General features: G+C 37.3%; 1 protein-coding gene across 1 annotated transcript; it reads left to right on the top strand.

The window, feature by feature from the left end:
- The first annotated feature begins 21 nt into the window (after positions 1-21).
- On the top strand, positions 22-18,692 carry LOC108679780 (gamma-tubulin complex component 3). Its single transcript, XM_018168504.2, has 19 exons — positions 22-638; positions 5,015-5,214; positions 5,632-5,724; positions 6,051-6,151; positions 6,501-6,622; positions 7,237-7,335; positions 9,191-9,309; positions 10,176-10,565; positions 10,742-10,918; positions 12,010-12,203; positions 12,727-12,878; positions 13,083-13,275; positions 13,889-14,024; positions 14,595-14,663; positions 15,654-15,789; positions 16,032-16,252; positions 16,933-17,058; positions 17,336-17,470; positions 18,156-18,692. Exons 1-19 carry the CDS (start codon positions 578-580, stop codon positions 18,375-18,377), a joined length of 2,946 nt encoding a protein of 981 aa, XP_018023993.1. The 5' UTR covers positions 22-577; the 3' UTR covers positions 18,378-18,692.
- Positions 18,693-19,368: the final 676 nt, after the last annotated feature.

Below are 19,368 nucleotides of genomic sequence, written 5' to 3'. Positions count from 1 at the left end.
AGCTGAGCAGAGTCGCTGACGCTAGCCCGTAGCGGTCGCAGCACTCTGCAGCAACTTTCCGTACAGACGGCCGTTTATCAACGCCATCCATCGATGTCGATGACTCCAAATAATTTAAAGACGATTTCGTAGTCTTATTATTTGATCCTGATCTTACGTAAGCTTCAAATGCGTGTGATGAGCGTGACACGCAAACGTTTGAAAATCCATTGACATTGTCAGCCATTATGAGCCATAAATGGAGTTAGGGTAATTCAGCAATGGAAACAGTGATAAAATCGAAAAAACTTAATTTGTTACATAAAGAAAGAACTGACAAATACATTACCCAATTTATTCAAAAATTTCTGGAAATTTTGCAGTTTATCATTTGTGAGTTTTCTCTAAAGAAGAATTGATGGAGCGTCGATTCCATTGGTTCCATGATTGTGGGGTCCATCATCAACTGACCAATCATAGCAGCGTTTTCGAAATATTATAAACAAATGTTGGCGCCACGATCAGCTGTGCGAGTGATTTAGTGTTGCAAAGAAAACCCCCCTATGGTGCTATTAGGGCCTAAAAATCTTCAACAGCTATGGAAGAACCACTTGGAATACTTAAGAGATTATGTTCTCATGTTACTGGCATAACCGATGGTAAGATGCAACTTTATTTTCTTTAGCACCGATATCACATGCAACTGTTTTTTTTATGGGTTTTTGATATAAATTATTTTGAAGTCTGCCAATGCTAGAGCTAGACGAGGTTGTGACAAGTGAAATTGTATCTGTGTTATTTCTTCTATTTGTTATTTATACTGTAGCAACTCAGCATAGTGGCAAACCAGAGCTTTTTTAGAATCAGTTAATTTTTAATTTCCTCATTTACTCAAGAATTAAACCAATTTCTTATGTATGATAATGCTGGTAGAGTGGTATCCAGGATACTTTATTGGTCTACTTATAGGACTCAAAAGTGAACTTGAGGGAGAGTCTAAAAAACTCTCTGCTTTGCCACTAGCAAGTGTTTCAACTTTCAACTAGGTATGTTTTGATAAATTTACTTTTAAATTGTCTAAAATTTTCTGATATTCACATTTCTTGCAATTACAAGTAACAACTGAAATGATGGTTAGCTATAGCCTATAGCCTACATTTAGTTTTCATAGGTATGCAGTTTGCTTGTGATTTGAAACTTGTACATTTTTTTATTAATTGAAGATTTCTAGTTATCATATATATATAATTCAAGATTGGAACATTTTACCTTGTTTGTTCTTAGCTACCACAATTTTATCACTCAAGTGTAATATTTTTGAAATTTTTATATATCTGCCCCTTGATTGCATACAATCTGCCAAAGTGCCAATCAGAAATAACTATCAAGCAGATTGGCAGAATGTTTTGAAAATTGAAAGTGAAAATTTGTTATGGTCATTCTTATAAAGTCATAGGCAAAATTGTGCCAATTTTCTGCTTATTTTTGTTAAAAGATTTACTGTCAACTGGGGTGACTTTGGCCGCCAGGGCATAGTGACAAAGCAGAGAGTTTTTTAGACTCCCTCAAGTTCATTTTTGAGTCCTATAAGTAGACCAGTAAAGTATCATGGATACCAGCATTATCATACTTGAGAAATTGGTTTAAATCTTGAGTTTTGGGAAAATTAAAAATGAACCGATTCCAAAAAAGCTCTGGTTTGCCACTATGCGCCAGGGTGACTTGGACCAACGTTTATGATTTTTTCTTGTGCCATTTGTTTCTGTTGTAGTTGTGTTATATAATATTATTGGAACAAAATGGTATCCAATGTAGGGTAAACACACCATATTGCGACACTTTGAGGACGTAGCAAGAAACAAATGGGCAATGGCTATAAAAAAATCACCGTATGCGCAACTCGAGTTCTGATTGCTTTAGGGACGTCACTCTCAAAACACCACACTACGCGCCACGGCGCCAGCAATGATGAAACCTCACAAACTGTTGCCATATAACTAGAAAAATGGTTGACTTGTCAACCTCAATATAATTTTGAATCAAAAAGGCATTAAGATATTATTCAAGTGAATGATCATAAAACTCTTGGGTGTGAATATCAACATTTGCTTGTAAATTATAGCACAAAAGGCAATTGACATTTTTATCCCAAAAGCACCATTTTTATCCCAAAAGCACCTACTTGCTAGTTAAATCAATAGTTTCCTATTGCTTCAGCAGACACTCTAAACTTGTGCGGAACTCCACTTACGACATCTCTGAGCAGGCATACAGTTACGTTACGTAGCTTCCCACGCCAATGTTTTGATAAAACCACTGCAGGTCTATAAAAAAAGGTGAAATTGATGGTAAGGCATAAGTAAGCACAGACATTTTTGTCTCATTCACGGGTGACTACTAGCTGATATTCCATAATGGAATTATACGCTTCAGTTAGTAATGAGACGGAAATACTTCATCGTGTGGTAATCTTGCAGTTTTGCAAATTGCTAAATGGGGACAAAGCTCAGTTGCATGTTGGACTTGGAATGTATGTAGATATATTCAGTGCCATGCATGTCTGATACGGTATGTCTGAGGACCATCAGCATGCAACTTGAAAGATTGAAAAATCATACATGATGCTAAAATATAAATATCCCATTTACACATGTTCAAAAAGATCTCATTTTATGGCTCATAATGAAGCTTTTATTAGCAAATAGAAAGGATCAGGGTTGGCGATTTTTTTGATTTTTTTTAAAAAATCAAAAAAAAAATCAATGATTTTTTTGATTTTTTCACGATTTTTATTTATTTATTTTATTTTTTTTATTTTTTAAACTTTTTTGTCTTTTTGAAGTGTTATTTTTTATGTTGCAATTAGCATACCAACAATAACAGTATATGGATCATAATGGATGGCTAAAAAGGGCACTTATTGCCTTCAATAATGGCCAACAGGCCAAGGTGGTGTTTACCACTTAGGGATTTTTGGGTAAACAATTATTGGTACTATGTCTATTCATTAGCTTTGTAAAGTTTGTATGGAGCAAGGTAATAAGCTAAATATTGACCATTTAACTGGCTTCAATATACAAAAACACTTCAGGAATGCAGATCTTCTAAACATTGAAGAGTCACATAACAGACAGGTAGCTGATAGCACAGTTTCTTATAATTGTAATTGTTTTGTTTCTAGTTTTAAATTCACATATTTAAAGATTGAAATTAAATATTTTAATTAGAATACTTGTATTAGGGTGGAAAATCTTTCTAATTGCCTAAAAGGTCAATACAATCTCAATTTCTCAATATACAGGGTGGGGGAGAACCGATTGAGCAGTTTTGAGGTAAAATAAAAGAGTAATGGAGGTACATAAAGAAGAAAGTTTATTCTCCTAAAAGTTAGCATAACATACCACTTAGAATACTTATGTTTTGAAAACAATATATGGAAGATGGAGCTATTAGCTGCAACACACTGTTGGAGTCATTTTCAGAGGTGGGAGTAACCATGATAGTGAATTCCGATCGCTATGCTGCAATGTTGCAAAATTTCTTGCAGCTCATGATGGAAAACATTGTTGAAAATGAAGCATTGCGAGACGTGTGGTTCCAGCAGGATGGGGCTACAGCTCACACAGCCCGAATGTCACCCAATGTTTTGAAACACATGTTTTCCAGAGGTCTGGTGTCTCTGAGGGGTGATTTACACTGGCCTGTGAAGTCACCTAATTTAAGCATTTGCGATTTCTTTCTTTGGGGACATCTAAAAGAGAAGTTCAGAAGTCGCCCTCACACCCTACCACAGCTAAGGGAACAGATTATTGCAGCAGAGGTTATGGCCATACCTCGCCATATGTGTGAACGTGCTGTAGAAAACTTCCGAGAACAACTCCAACAGTGTGATGCAGCTAACAAACCCCATTTTCCTGATATTGTTTACAAAAAATAAGTATTTTAAATGGTATGTTATGCTAATCTTGAGGAAAATAAACTTTCTTCTTTATGTACCTCCATTACTCTTTTATTTTGCCCCAAAACTGTTCAATCAGTTCTGCCCCACCCTGTATAAGCTAGCTAACACATTTAAATTGTATATTGTAATCAATATATAACAAATAGTCAAAAATTAAAGACTACTTATAGCCTTATAAGAATTAGCTAAGCTGCTAGCTATGTACAATGTATTGCACACTTGATGCCTCTGTACCAAAAACATTCAATTTATTGGAACCTAATACACACTAAAGGCAACAGGTTTATATACCAATTTGTCATTTATAGTACATTTATACTAAACCATGAATAACAATACCTCAATATAAATTGAAGACTGCCACTCAATATATTTAAATATATGAAAAAATCAAAAAAATAAAAAAAATCACGATTTTTTTATAAAAAAATCAAGTGATTTAATCACATGATTTAATCATTTTGATTTAATCATTGCCAACCCTGGAAAGGATCAATCCAGATAGATTCAAAATACCAAAATTCTTGTTTACCAGCCTGACATTTTGTTACTAAGCTAACTTTTTGTTTAAAAATTGGCAATATGTTGGAGAATATCTTGTGATAATAAATAATTGTTTCACCAAATTTTCCTGGTTTTACTCCAATTTTCAAAGTCAAATTTAATCCAGTCAACAGCATAAGTCCTATCACTCATGAGATATTTCATACCCTCCTTCATTGCTCTCTTATATTAGACATTTCAATGATTACTCTTGCTCTTGTTCACACTAAAAAGAACTTGACATGAGCTGAACCTCTTGAAGAACAATAAAATTCTTATATTTTGAAATTCAATATCAGATATTTCATTACAGATTTTTTTCAAATTAGATGACAATTGATGTGAGCAGCATTTAGAGAGCAGATACTGAATCACATTTTTTACTCATAATTTCTAATTTCTTACACACCACCACTGTTTCTGACCTTTCTGTACACTACAGAGATTAGTACACAGTAACAAAAAAGCATGAAATTTGATTATTTGTTTTAATTATATTTTGTGTTCTAATATTCTATTTTCTATGTTCAGAGGCAACTCTAAGTGAGCAGTACAGAGTGAGTGTGGGAGTTCTGCGCAGTGGTCTGTGGATTGGCAGCAGTGCTTCTGGTGGAAGGAGCTCTGATGAGGCAAGAGCTGTTGGTGAACGCGTCAAGAAATGGCTCATCAGGCATGATAGGCTGCAGCATGCAGTCCAGTTTTCACAGCTCCTCAACAATGTCATGAACAGTGTAAGTTTGACTGCTATAAATTGCTTGAAAATAAGTAGATTATAGGTAGTATATAATTGTTTAATTTCAAATTTCTATTCCTTCTCCATATTTTTGGCTCTATTGCTTTATAAGTAATGAAAGCATTGTATCAAAAGAAGCAATGCAATATTTATTTACTTCTGTTAATTTGTAAGCAAGTATATTGGTAAATTCTGAACTCCAAAATCAGGTTTTTATATCAGTTTTTTGTTTTTAGAAATTTCAAATTGCCAATTCATTTGTGTGTACTCGATTGGCTGAGAAGCACTTGTAGAAAATTTCTATTACAGATTGTAAATTCAGTATTAGTTTTACATTAAATTTTCATCCTTTTTTTCAAATAAGGCCAGCCTAGCTCGCTCAAATTTTGTCCACCTCAATAATTTTATTTTGCAGTCTGTACTGAAGAACAAGGCAAGTATCCTGACTCTCCTGCTGCTGCTAGGGCAAGAGTCTGAACATCAGCAGCCTCATCCCAGTCATGCGCTGGTAATTTACATGGCCTTGCTTATGATATAACTTCCTTATAAATTTGACTTAAATTTGCCTTTTACTATCTTATTTATAAATCTATAATTGATACTATCAGTATAATTCCAATTGATATACACATAACATTGAACATTTCTAGTCAGATCTTGATAAGATTTTTTTTTAAGATATGATGTTTAAAATTTTATGTAGAGGTACCATTATCTACTACATATCCAGAATGATTCTGTTGATACACAAGCCTTTATAAAGCAGGAATCAATATAAGTTTTGATTTACCTATTTGTTTGAACTTAAGAAATTAAATAGTAACATGTGCACAGGGTAATGGCCTGAGTGACGGTGGAGAGTTTTTTACACTACCTCCTCTGTACCTCGGTAGCACTGATCCAGGCAGTCGAGGCTCATCTCGCACCACCACTGGGTTTGTTGTTTGCTTTTTGAAACATTTACTGCTAGGAAAATTTGTAATATATTAAAATTGAACAAATATGTCAGTATTAGTCAAGCCCACCAAGAAGGTGAGCAAAATACACTTTGTTCAGATTATGTACTCATTTATAGGTTCCAGCTCCAAATATTTCCAATGATTTAACTCTGGCGTTGTAAACTTTTAGTCTCAAATATTCTTGGGTTAATATTTTATCACTCCTGTTAACTTTATTAATTAACTATCTGTGGTTTTACAAAACTGCTAAATAAATTGTCACCATAGATTTTACTGCCTGTATTGTTAATTATTTTATTGTGTTTAAGTAATTTTTTGTGCCCAGTTCGAGCAGATCAGGCAGTGGGCCAAGCATCCCTGCCTCAGAGGCTGATAGTGATGGTCGAGGCAGTGGATCAGCAAACTGGATACCTTCACGCGCTGCTAAACTCACCACATACTACAGAGGTGTCGCTTATTTGCATTATTATAATTATTTTGAATGCTTTGTCAAGACTTGTGTTAGACCATGCCTTGCTTATGACGACACTTGCTTTGGTGTGATACAATGAATTCTTTTATAAGTGTTCCATGCTGATGAAGTTATGCAACACTGCGTTCCATGAGACCGAATTATTTTCTTCCCCTGCTGTATTCTTTTAATAGAAATTAGGAATATCTTGTGACTAATTTTAATTTTGTCTAGGCTTATTAGCCTGGACATTATGATTTTTTTGTACATCTTTGTCATATTCTCTGTCATTTGAGACAAAAATTCATACTTCAGTTGCTATCCTGAACTTATGCTTACTTATAACAACTGCTTACTGTTCAGCTGACACGCAAGTTCCGTGAAGGTGTTGTACCTACTTCTCGCACTCTGTGTGCGGATTGGGACGGTTATTGCAGTACGAGCGCGGGGGTATTATGTGTTTTTATTGTATTGGAGTGACAATTTTTTTTGTGCAACCTTTATTGTGCTAACAACAGTAAGAGCTACAATATTACGAGCATGTGTTACATTGCAGCTACAATATTATGCCCATGTATGCTTACTTATAACATTGATCACTTCCACAAAGGTGCTGCAGAACATAGATCGACAAGTGGATCTGTAAGGCCTCCTGGTGGAGGTGAGCGGCTTATCACCCAGCAGCCTCAGGTCTCGCGCCAGTTAGCAGGCAAGACTATATAATTATTCATGTTCCTTGCTTTTATGTTTATTCCCTGAAATTTCATATCCCAGTGGTGCATTTTTTGACATGAAATGTGGTTTTTGTCGTCTCAAGTGCATTCATTAGTGAAATCAAGACGTTAATAGTGTAACTTGGGTTCTTTATGGATATGAATTCCGTTGAACAACAATTTTCAATATTTTGCTTCACTATAAATATTTGCTATAAATATTCTTCATTTATATTGTATAGATCAGTGGTTCCCAAAGTGGACGATATCGCCCCCCTAGGGGCGGTGGAAAGATTTTGGGGGCGATAAGGAAGAAGAGGGCGGTAGGGGGCGGTAGTCCGAAGTCAGTGTCAGAAGTTCGAACGTTTGTTTGACGATTTGTACACAACACGTGCCGCACAGACTCGCAGCGATGGTTTTTTCTGTTTTTTTTTTTTTTACCTAGCTCTCCTGGGTTTACGTCTCGGACAAATTAACGGCCGGACTCGAGACCGGTCTCACGGCCAATTTTCAAATTCAATGATCAAGGAATTTCTCTCAAACTAATGAACTTAACTCGATGAAACTTCGTGCACGTATTCATTAGGACCTAACGGTAATGTGAATTTTGCCATCGTTTGTTTTTGCCATAGTTATATGGCAATACGGGCCGAAATTCACAGTGATCTAGTAATTTCTTCCAAACTACTGAGCAGATTCGAACGAAATTTTGAATTTACAGTCCTGACTACCAAAAGGTAATGTTTAGCTCGTGAAAATTTTTGCGATTGTGCCTTCGTTCGCGAGTTTTTTTTTTATTTCACCTTCATTCGTGATTTAAACAGCAATTCGTACTTAAATTCGCAGTAATCAAGAAACTTTTTCCAAGCTACTGAACAGATTTGAACGAAACTTAGTATTTAAATACCTGACCTCAGCAACATTTTTTTTACATTTTTTTGCCTTCCTTTGCGAGTTATACGGCTATACGTATACTAATTTTGATTTATAGAAGCCATCGATCTACCGGTAGAAAAGCCGGCCGTTCCTACTATATCTGTATAACTCGCACACGAAAGCAAAATGGAAAAATTGTCACGAGCTAAACATCACTGTTGAGAGGTTATGTATTTATATACAAAGTTTCGTTGAAATCTGTTGTTTAGTTTAGAAGAAATTTCTTGATCGCTGCGAATTTAAGTGACAAATTACCCGGCGATACGGGCCGAATATAAGGAAGTATGAAATCAAGAATGACGGTGAAATGAAAAAAAAAAAACTCGCAAACGAAATAAAGTCGAAAATAATTTTATAAGGTAAAAAATCACCGCTTGATAGTAAGGAATGTATATTCAAAATTTCGTTCAAATATGTTCAATAGTTTGGAAGAAATTCTTTGATCAATGCGAATTTCGGCCTGTTTCGAAATATACGCGCAACTCACGAATGAAGGTGAAATTAAAAAAAAAAATTACGAGCTAAACATCATCGTTAGGTTTTGATGAATACGTGTTCCAAGTTTCATAGAGCTGCGTTCATATGTTTGGGAGATATTTTCTTGATAATTGAATTTGGAGATTGGTCGTGAGACCGGCCACAAGTCCGGCCGTAAATTTGCCCGCGACGTTCTTGTCTTCTAGTGCTGAAACAGTAAAAACAGCTGAAAAACATATTGGTTTACTAAATGGGGTTCTATTTGTGAAATACACATTTGTGTTTAACCTTTAATTTTTAAAATTGCAGCGTACTAAATTTCAAGAAAATCGTATGTCTGTGGGGGGCGCTAGAAATTCACTAGGAGCCATAGGGGGAGCCAGCCTGAAAAAGTTTGGGAACCACTGGTATAGATATTAATCTTTTGATTGTCCACAGCACAAGTGGAAGTGACAGAGGAGGTGCTGGTGCGTGAGGTGTTGTTTGTGCTGCAGGGCATAGAAGGGAAGATCATCAAGCATGACCTGGCCAATGACGGCTACAAAATTGACCCTAAGGTGAAGAATAAACCCTGCACTCATGTTCATTTGGTTGAAACCAAAAGATTTCTTACAGATGAACTGCCAGAATTGACAACACGAGTGCTACGCAATTCACGTGACTGGCAAAGTACCAGGAATCGATCACATTCGGTTCAAATGTATGGAATGATTTTGTGTTTAAAATTTTATCTCAAACATTTTATGTGCCAGCACTAGGGGAATTAGGTGTAGACTGACATGTATCAAATTTTTAATGAACAAACAATATTATTCTACAAAATATTTATCATGGCGTCTGGTTCAAACGAACTTCGTGGACACGTCACACATAAGATTAATAGCTAGTGAAAAATAAATAGATGCAAGAAAGGATGGGAACAGATAAAATGGCTGAGCAAAAGAAAAATCTGAATATTAGTTTGTAAACTGAAGCATAATATTAATATGGCATAATGTGACGTTAATGTTATTAAAGTGCTCATAATCACAAGTATATTCTCCACGTTTTATGAACTGTACCTCAAATACGGTGATTAGTTTTCAATACTTCACTTGTGCTATTATTAATGCACATTTTTCTAAAAATCTTCCTCAAGTTTCACTGCTTTGGATCCGACTTTGTAACATCTCAAATTCAGTTTAATTGTGTGCTTTGACTTTAATATTGTAGGAAATTATATGCAAAAAGGCAAATATGAAAATGAATGTTACAGTACGGTATATGATCCTCGTGCCTCACTTATTTAAAAATGGAATGCATATTGAAATGGGTGAATTTTTAGTGGGAGTTTTTTTCTGTATTCTTTCCATGCAAACCAATTTATTTGCATTCGATTTATTTTGTTTAACAAAATTTGTGCATTATTGTAAGATTTTTGCAGGTTCGTATATCAAAACCAGTTCGTGATCTAATACTGAAGCTATCAGAGGTCGGGTGGCTGTACAGTGAAGTGCAGAAGTTCTGTGACGGCCAACTCGCCAGAGGAGGTTTTGGACTCAACAAATCAGCATCTGTAGGCAACATCATGAACACTGGCGTTACTCCAGGTGGCCTAACTCAGAGCACAAGTTTCAGTGCTCTGAGCACATGTCAACTGCTCAGCGGAGCAGCTCTTGACAACACCAACGCCCCAACTCCTGGGTCACGCTTGCCCAGGTCAGGTGTTGGGCTTTCTATATCTGGACCCACACTCGTCAACCAAGCGTTGGTGCTGGCGCTCAGAGATCATCTCAACGAACATTGCAGACTTATTGCCGTGCTGGAGGCTCAGGTTAGTTAATTAAAGTACACTCATAGGCCTGAAAAGTTGTTCAATTTAACCCAGTACTTATTTTACGTAATTAGTCTCAATATAAAGCATTTCATGTCATACTGTGAGTCTCGATCAAAATCTCCATTTAGTCATAGTTTTTCTTGTGTTCTGTCAACTATTAACTCGTTTTGTAGCTGAGTGCAGTTAATGAAGAAGCTGCAGATGAGCTTAGCAGCTCTGGCGGCGGCCTAACTCTGCGCCGGCTGCTGCTCTGGACTCTAGAGCCTCGCCTCCGCCTGCGCAGTCTTGTGCATCTCTCACACTCCGCCAGAGGGCTGCGGGGCGGCGCTTTGCTCTCTGCACTCTACCAGGTACTTTGCAGAAGAGTTGATGCATATCAATAGGGATGTAGCGAATTAAATGCCATGAGCAATTATCATGCAGGTTTCTGCAATGTAAGGCAGTCCTTCCGGAAATTTCTATGTTCACGAACCAAGATTCTGACTTAAATCACGAAGTTCTTCACCTGAGGCCGAGTTCAAGTTTTTGGGGAAAGATTTTGTGACTAAACTGTTTTGACTTCGCAAGTTGATGGCAATAATTTGCTGCAATGTTGTTACACTCTAAATTTGCTGGAGTTTGTACTCTTGATTGTATTATGGTACCGTATATGGTTAATTTTTCTCATAATAAATGCGTATTGTAGATCTATATTATGCATATCAATGGTATTGCAATTTTTCTATGTTCCCTAATTTAACACTTTGACTCCGATTGCTTCTTAGTTCTGCTATTAGTGTTAAAGTCGCTTAGTCGATTGCTTGTAGGTTCCGCTATTTTTATAGCGGAACCTACAAATTAACTAGTATATATTGAGTTATCGGCCTTTTTTGGCCTTTTTTGTTCTCGCGTTTGGCCGATTTTAGGCAACCTGAATTATGTACCACTACGTCCTGGAGAAATACATTTCGTGGTACGCATATGTACCACTTCGGAGTCAACGTGTTCACGTGTTCAGGCAACCTGAATTCTGTACCACTACGTCCTGGAGAAATACATTTCGTGGTACGCATATGTACCACTTCGGAGTCAACGTGTTAATGTGTTAAAGAAACTAGGGCTCTACAGCACGAGTGTGGCGTTGTACACGCGATTCCTTTATTTATACACAGATTTAGGATAATTTAGGAATTCGCGTATTAGGATTCAGAATAATTGAGTACAAAATTAAATTATCCAGCGATTTTGGATCTAGGATAATTTAATATAAAATTAAATTATCTAGCGATTTCGGATCTAGGATAATTTAATATAAAATTAAATTATCCAGCAATTTATGATAATTGAGTACAAAAATTAAATTGTGCAGCGATTTATTATAATTTAGTACAAAAATTAAATTATCCAGTGCCTCAGGATAATTTAGTAAAGTTTATTGAAGTAACACAATGTTGGTGTGCAGCATCTACAGCACGGGTCCCCCAGCACCGAAGGCGTGGTGCAGCACTGTCTAGCGCGCTCTGCAGCGCCCCTGCACGCCATGCTCACCCAGTGGCTGGTGCACGGCGCCCTCACCGACCCCCACGAGGAGTTCTTCATCGCTGCCGACCATACGGCCTCCCTGCACGATCTCTGGCACCACAAGTATTCCATCAGGTGAGCTTCTTTCTTCAATAATCATCATTTATTATGCGTAGCAAATCATATTGTTTGAAATTCTGCCTGATTATCAAATAATAATTTTGAATTTTAAAATAATATTTTTCTTGGGGACTGATTTGGAGTTGCTTGTGATATTGTTGTATATTTTTCCAAGATATCCCTGTTGAATATAAGAAAAGTTTTCCCAGCAAATTTATGGATTAGAAAATGGCGTTTATGTATATTGAAAAAGAACATTTGTTGACATTATTTAATGCTAAACGGATCATATACGGCCAGTAATTCAGTGAGAATTTTCATTTTGTAGATTCAGTTCAGTTCAGACCCGTTCAAGGTCCTAATCCAGTGAAATTCCCCACAAATTTATCCACATTTCGCCTAGAATTCTGAAGTTTTTCCATAAAAGGGACGCCCAATATTGTTTACCTTTTTATTCGCGATATTCTCTACATTGTAAATGGTACCTAGCATTGATTATAACATAGACAGCTCGGTGTATTTATGGTCACATACGCAGATGGTGTCAGTTGCCGAGTTTTGTGTCAGCGGCGGAAGCTCGTCAGGTTCTGGCTACGGGCAAGAGTTTAAACTTTCTGCGCAGCGTCTGCAAGCTCAAAACACCTCTTGCTGAGCAGCAGGCCATTGCTGCGGCTCTCAAACACACAACTGGTTACTCATTACTTGATTTCATATGAATATATATTCAATTATTTCTATTGTTTAATCATTCAGCATTAAGTGTAGCTAAAAATTAAAAATGCTTTAATAAATTAGACTAAGCCGCAGAACATTAACTGCAAATCATGACAAATCTAATCTCTATCATGCCCCGTCATGGCATAACTCTAATCTCCATCTTGCCCTTCATTACAGTTGAGTCGCTGTTTGTGCAAGAATCGCGGCCAGCGCTACAGCAGCTGATGGACCTGACCTACCGAGCTGCGTGTGGGCGCGTGCTACAGGAGGTGTTGCAGGAGCAGCAGCTGCTAACTCACTTGCGTGCCCTCAGGAGGTATCTCCTGCTCGGCCAGGGGGACTTTATACATACGCTGCTGCAGGTGCTCAGGTCAGTGCCTGGTATAATCCTCATTTTTCTTGGCTTATAAATAAATACCAAATATGTGGCAACATTGACCAGCGTTGGGATGGCATTGACCAACGTTGAGGTGACGTTGACCAGCGTTGAGCTGGTGTTGTGATTGCGTTGGCCATCATTGAGGTGACGTTGGCTACCAGGATGATTTTTTATCTAATTGAATTGCCATTGACAAATAAAGGCTTACAGGAGTGGGTAAAATTAATTCATTTTGGCTGATTTCATCTCCATTGACGGTTTTGTCCGCCACTGCTCACGTTAATAAAAATATGTGGAACCCGACTTTTTGCATAGCTATTTTTAAATAAACTAGCTGTCGTTAACTCTTTTAAAGAGATTTAACTCTGCATGAAGCTTCTTTATAAGTGGAAACAAGTTCGCCGGACGCCGTGTGAACTGGATTTTGTTTTCATTCATGCCTGAAAAGCAGCAACACGCTCAAGATGTAGCGGCTGTCTTTATTTAGCTGTGCACTTTAGCTCTTCCTCTGTTTGCAATTCCCGCACTCTAATTGACTCCTTTGTATCATCTCACATTGTGATTAAATTTTTTTTTTACATTCTAACGGAAGATTGCCGCGCAGGGTAGAGTTATGCCAGCCTGCCAGTCGCCTGTACCCACACAACCTCTCCTCGCTGCTGGAGACCGCGGTCGCGGGAAGCAACGCTCGCTTTGACCATCCCGACACACTACGCAGACTCGACGTCAAGCTGCTGCAGGTCTCGTGCTTGCTTATTCACCTATAATTTTCTATTTAGTTCTATTTATTACTACACCTTTCTCTTGTGGTTGCATCGAGTCATCGCGTTCACTTGTCATGATGAGTGAATTGGTTAGTTTTATTGAATTTGGTCTCTGAAGGAAATAGTTCTTGCTGGTGGTAGTAAATGGTTTTCGTTTCTTGTTTGCTTTTCAAAATTTTAGTCATTTAAATCATTTTAAAAAGACAGTAATAGGTTCTGTTGTAAAAAATCAAGTATGAATTGGTATGTGTTGGTGTTAGACAATTAACGCATGCCATTGTATATGCGTTTATTAAAAGAAAAGCTATTTCTGGATATTTGAATCTCTAAATAAAGCTATGAAAGTCGTTTTAGTAAAGCATATTTATGTGTTTTTTCCATAAGCACTCTGATATCAAACCAAGCGCCTAAATGGTTAGAATCGTTATGTTTCAAGCTTGTGTGCTTCCTGCATGCAGATTTGGGTTAAATTGGGTTCGATGTTAGATTGAGTTCGATTCATAATATTTTATTAAGTATTAACTTGCATTTGAAACTGCAATGCAGGTGGCGCAAGGAGACACAGGCTGGGACGTCTTCAGCCTAGACTATCACGTGGACGGTCCCATCGGCACGGTATGAGGGACCATGTTTATGTCAGGCCGTATAATCTTAAAGCTTGTCTGTGTCTAACCGCATTATGCTTAATGCTTGCCTATGTCATGCCGCTTTATGCTTAATACTTGCCTATGTCATGCCGCATTATGCTTAATGCTTGCCTATGTCATGCCACTTTATGCTTAATGCTTGCCTATGTCATGCCACTTTATGCTTAATGCTTGCCTATGTCATGCCGCTTTATGCTTATTGCTTGTCTGTGTTAGGCCGCATAATGCTTTTTTCTTATTCTCTGATTAGTTCTTTTGGTGATTAGTGAAGCATATTTGGTTATAGAGACTGGAAAGTCTACTACTACTACTTTGATGAGGGTTAATATTCTACAACAAATTGCTAGTTCCTACCAATCGTCTCGTAGTTTTATTAAGTTGTACTACAACTCTAAATTTTTTGATATTTGTTTCTGTTGGATGAGCCTAACACCTCGCATCAAAAATCTGTACGCATTCAACTTGTTAGTTAGATAATCGCTGACTTATTTTTTCATGTCTAAACAACCAATCTCTCTCATTTTCTTACTCTGCAACGTGAGGTTCTGTGTTGCCTGATGATGTCATACTTGGATCAAAAGTTTTATCCCTATCTTTTGAAATTGAGAGAAGAAAAATAAATTTTTATTTGCTGTACCTCACAGAATTTATTCTTCAACTATGCACAATCTCACTTTAAGATATTTATAAATCAAGTAACCCGGTGCAGTGAAAATTAATTTGTGAATGGTTTAGTTTCAGAGACAGAATAATTTAGGCTAATAAATTTTTAATTTCATTTTTTTAGCACGATAATGCTGTTAGAGCATCATTTCATTACAAATGTTGAATTTATTGTCTGCACAAGTATTGTCTTTGAGTGAATATAGTCACGGAAAATTATTATTGAAATTATTATATGTATTATATATTAATTGATTATATTGTGTAATAATATTTGATGAATTATTGTGGTCAGGTGCTGACGACGCAGTGCATGCAGCAATACCTGATGCTCTTCAACTCGCTGTGGCGGGCCAAGCATATGGAGTGCGTCTTGTCCGACACGTGGAAGCAGCAGGCCGCCACCACCAAACTCTGCCGCAACTTGCCAGGTTTCTTTATACCAAAGCCTTAGATAATCTTATAATAACTATGATTTAAATTATTTGCTTAGGCCTGAATGTTATTGATTCTATGAGTATATCCTCTCTAATTGACAATTTATTGTTTGTATATATACGTTTTCAATGCGTATTTGTCAGCTGTAGGTATTGTGTTAAAAGTCCCGGGTTGTATTGAGAGTTATTAACAGAATTAGATCATGGCTTTGAACCGAATATTTTGTTTACCACAGAGGTGCAGGTGGTGGTGCATGGCCTGCAGCTGCTGCTCAGTGAAATGATCCACCTGGTGCACCAGCTGGGCTACTACGTGACTTTTGAGGTGCTCGAGGTCTCATGGGACGCTCTCATGAAGGCGCTTGACGCCCCTAACAGCCTCGACTGCCTCATCGCCGCGCACAACTCCTTCCTCGCCAGGATCGTCAAGGGCGCGCTACTTGACCAGCGCAGTGCCGTGCGTCTTGCTTCATTGTTTGTCATATTCACTGTCACTAGGACCCTTCATTTGCTCGGGTCATTGTCGGTTTCAACCACAATCGCACAGGAGGATCCTTAGGTTATCATTATTGACAAGGATTTTCACCTACGGCCAATATGACCGATGGATAATAAATTTGTATAATATTGCATAATAATACGGCTCTAACATACACATTTCATAAGTAAAACCTTGAATGACATGTCTGCAATTATGTAACCCTGAATGAGATTTTTTTTAATGCTGTAACACTGAGTGACTTTTCATAAGTCCTCAAATCCTAAATAACATTTTTCACAAGTACTTGTACATACACACAGTTGTACGCTACATGCCTCATTAGTACTGTACCTAAACAAGAGGCTTTACAAGTGCTTACCTTGAACACCATACTTTACGAATGCTCGCCTTGAATAAAAATTTTTACAAGCACTTCCTGGAACATTTTCTTTTAATGAATTCTTTTTTCTCACTTTGACACAAGTTTTTTTTACAAGCTTTTACTCTGTATTCCATGTTTGACCAGGACGTCGTTTACGTATACTTGCCTTGAACAATAATTTTTCGAGCGCTTCCCTGGAAGATCCTTTTTTAATTGTTCTGTTTTTGACATAATTTTTTTAAAAACTTTCACTCTGTATTCCATGTTTAACCAGGACGTTCGGACGCACCTTCGCTCCATTTATGACCTGATGGTGCGGCTGGCAGAGCTACAGACGCGACTACACACCGGCGTTGCTGCTGAAATACAAGCCCGACAGGAGAAGCGTTCAAGGGAACTGGTCTGTCACCCTGCATGACTTTTAATGCTTGATTGATGTATTGCTTTTAATTTTATTTGTGCTGTAAATTGTATACATGGTCGTTGTTTGAAAGATAAAGCAACCCAATTTGAGAAATGAACCAACCCAATCATTAATGAATTAATGTTTCATTCCATTTAAGTTGTTGTGTACCACGTTCTGTAATCTTGCACAGTGCACACCGTGTTAAACTTTAATCAAATTCAAGAAACTGCGTTTTTTAACTTAAATAGTAACTGTTTCGAATATAACCTAGGCTCTGGCCAAGGAAGGTCAGTTCAGTACGGGCGCCGGGGAAGAGGAAGCTGAACAGCAGCGGCGTCACGTCTTCTCGTCCCGCTTTGTCACCAAACTCAAGACCGAACTCAAGATCCTCACACAAACTTACCAGGTCAACTTTAACAGTAAAAAATATAACTCACTACTCACTGCAGTAAGTGACAGAGAGCGCATTTCCTCGTTGATGAAAACGTGAAGTCACGGATGGACAGACAGACGGACATGGCGAGCACAATAGTGCATTTTTTCCATGAATGAGAAAATGCGCTAAATATGTCAAGTTTTCCTGAGGCTCAATACTATGTTAGCCGTCAGACCTAATATATCAATTATAAAATAATCTTGTGTAAGGAGTCAAATAATAGTACGTTCCATTTAGCTGCAAGATGTACCACCTACACGATGTAACGCTATCATAATCTCTGAACCCTGCAACTATTGCCACTCTTACTTATCGCAATTAATGTACATTATTACTTTTATAATTCGAATGTCTTTCATTCTCTAGTTTTCTTACTCCTTTTGCCAAAGTTGAGCCGTCTTAGTTTGATCTTGATGTTCTTAATACATTTGTGGCTTCAGTGAGACGTAAGCCTTTATGAAACTCGTTTGAAGCTCCTTCACATTCTTTAACATTTATCTAAACAGAAACATTCTTTATTAAGTCATTCTTCAATATTTTTCTCTTCGTTGTTTTTTGGACAGTTAACCATTGAAGCATTGTTTTGTATTGTCATTCTTACTTTTTAATCCTTTCGTTACTCGGACATTGTGTAATAACATTGCCCTGCCTGCAGGATATGGTCCAGTCGCTGCTTCTGATGCTGGCAGCTCAGGACGACGACAATCTACAGCAGCTGAGCAGTCGTCTGGACTTCAACGAGCATTACCAACGGCGGGACCGACGGCTGAGGCAGCGGCTCACCTTCCACCACAAGAGGAAGAGCCTCGGAGGCGCCAAAGCCGCTGCCGCTCTTGCAGCTGACAACGCCCACAGCCCACACGCTCTTGTCTGTTAGAAATTTGACTAGTTATAATTCCCACCGGATGGTTTCCTGCGATTAAAACTGGTTTTCTTTGATGCGATTGACTCTCTAATTTAGTTAGTCAGTTTGGAATTATTTCACCAATTGTATGTTGGTTTTGTCCGTGATTTTTTTTTTTTTTTTTGTATCGTGATTTCTAACACTGCCTATTTCTGTGACGAGAATTTAGAATAGTTAACTGAAAATCCGTATCACTATCATAGACTCTGGAAACTCTCTGAAATGCTTTATTAAAAGCTCCAAAAATTAACTGCTATTTAAATCTGGAATGTAATTTTTAAATTACAATGGAATGTAATCAATTTTACATTTAATCATAGTTTTAATTGTTATTTGAAATCATTGATATTCTGTTTTTCTTCATATTTTTGTTTTCCGTCTAGTATTTCTCTGCATTGCTAGAGCCATCTATCTGTCTGGTCTTACTTGCGCAATTCACGAAGAAACGTTGACAATGATGCCAGTGATAGTATTGATATTTAGCATAATAAGTTTTCAACAGATTGAATGTTAAGCACCTCGTGACAAGCGCTTGCTCATTCCAGCTCTCACCATTAAATATCTCGTCAGCTTTATGCCGAGGGGTTTTCCAGAGATCTATACTGATAATATGGTCGTTATTTGAATTATATGATTTTCTACTTTGAAAATTTCTTTGCATGAACTTAATCGTTGTATCTTCCATGCATGTAACCTCTATACTTCGTTTGTCATTTCTCATTTCACTTAGAAAAAATCTCCTCATCGCTTAATATAGCTAATTTCACATTGTGATGGAAAAGCGGATTGTATTTTAAGTACGCTTAAACCTTGATAATTCTCATTACCCATTGAAAAACCTAGCTACCCTAATATTTTCAATCGCCCACAGATCTCAGCAAAAGAGTGTTACCATTGGTGCTTCCATCATTTAATGTTGTTTTTTTTATCATAAGTGATGATATTTCTAGATTTCAATTTGACT

This window comes from Hyalella azteca, unplaced genomic scaffold, assembly GCF_000764305.2.
Source record: "Hyalella azteca isolate HAZT.00-mixed unplaced genomic scaffold, Hazt_2.0.2 contig2705, whole genome shotgun sequence".
Classification (NCBI taxonomy): Eukaryota; Metazoa; Arthropoda; class Malacostraca; order Amphipoda; family Hyalellidae; genus Hyalella; species Hyalella azteca.
Note: the sequence above shows the minus strand (reverse complement) of the source record. Positions and strands in the feature narration are given on the sequence as shown.

Excerpts from the sequence above, each read along its gene's own strand:
- LOC108679780 (XM_018168504.2), top strand. The coding sequence starts at position 578 with ATGGAAGAACCACTTGGAATACTTAAGAGATTATGTTCTCATGTTACT. Across the intron at positions 5,725-6,050 it reads CTCATCCCAGTCATGCGCTG|GGTAATGGCCTGAGTGACGG; the intron begins GTAATTTACATG and ends ACATGTGCACAG. Across the intron at positions 7,336-9,190 it reads GGTCTCGCGCCAGTTAGCAG|CACAAGTGGAAGTGACAGAG; the intron begins GCAAGACTATAT and ends GATTGTCCACAG.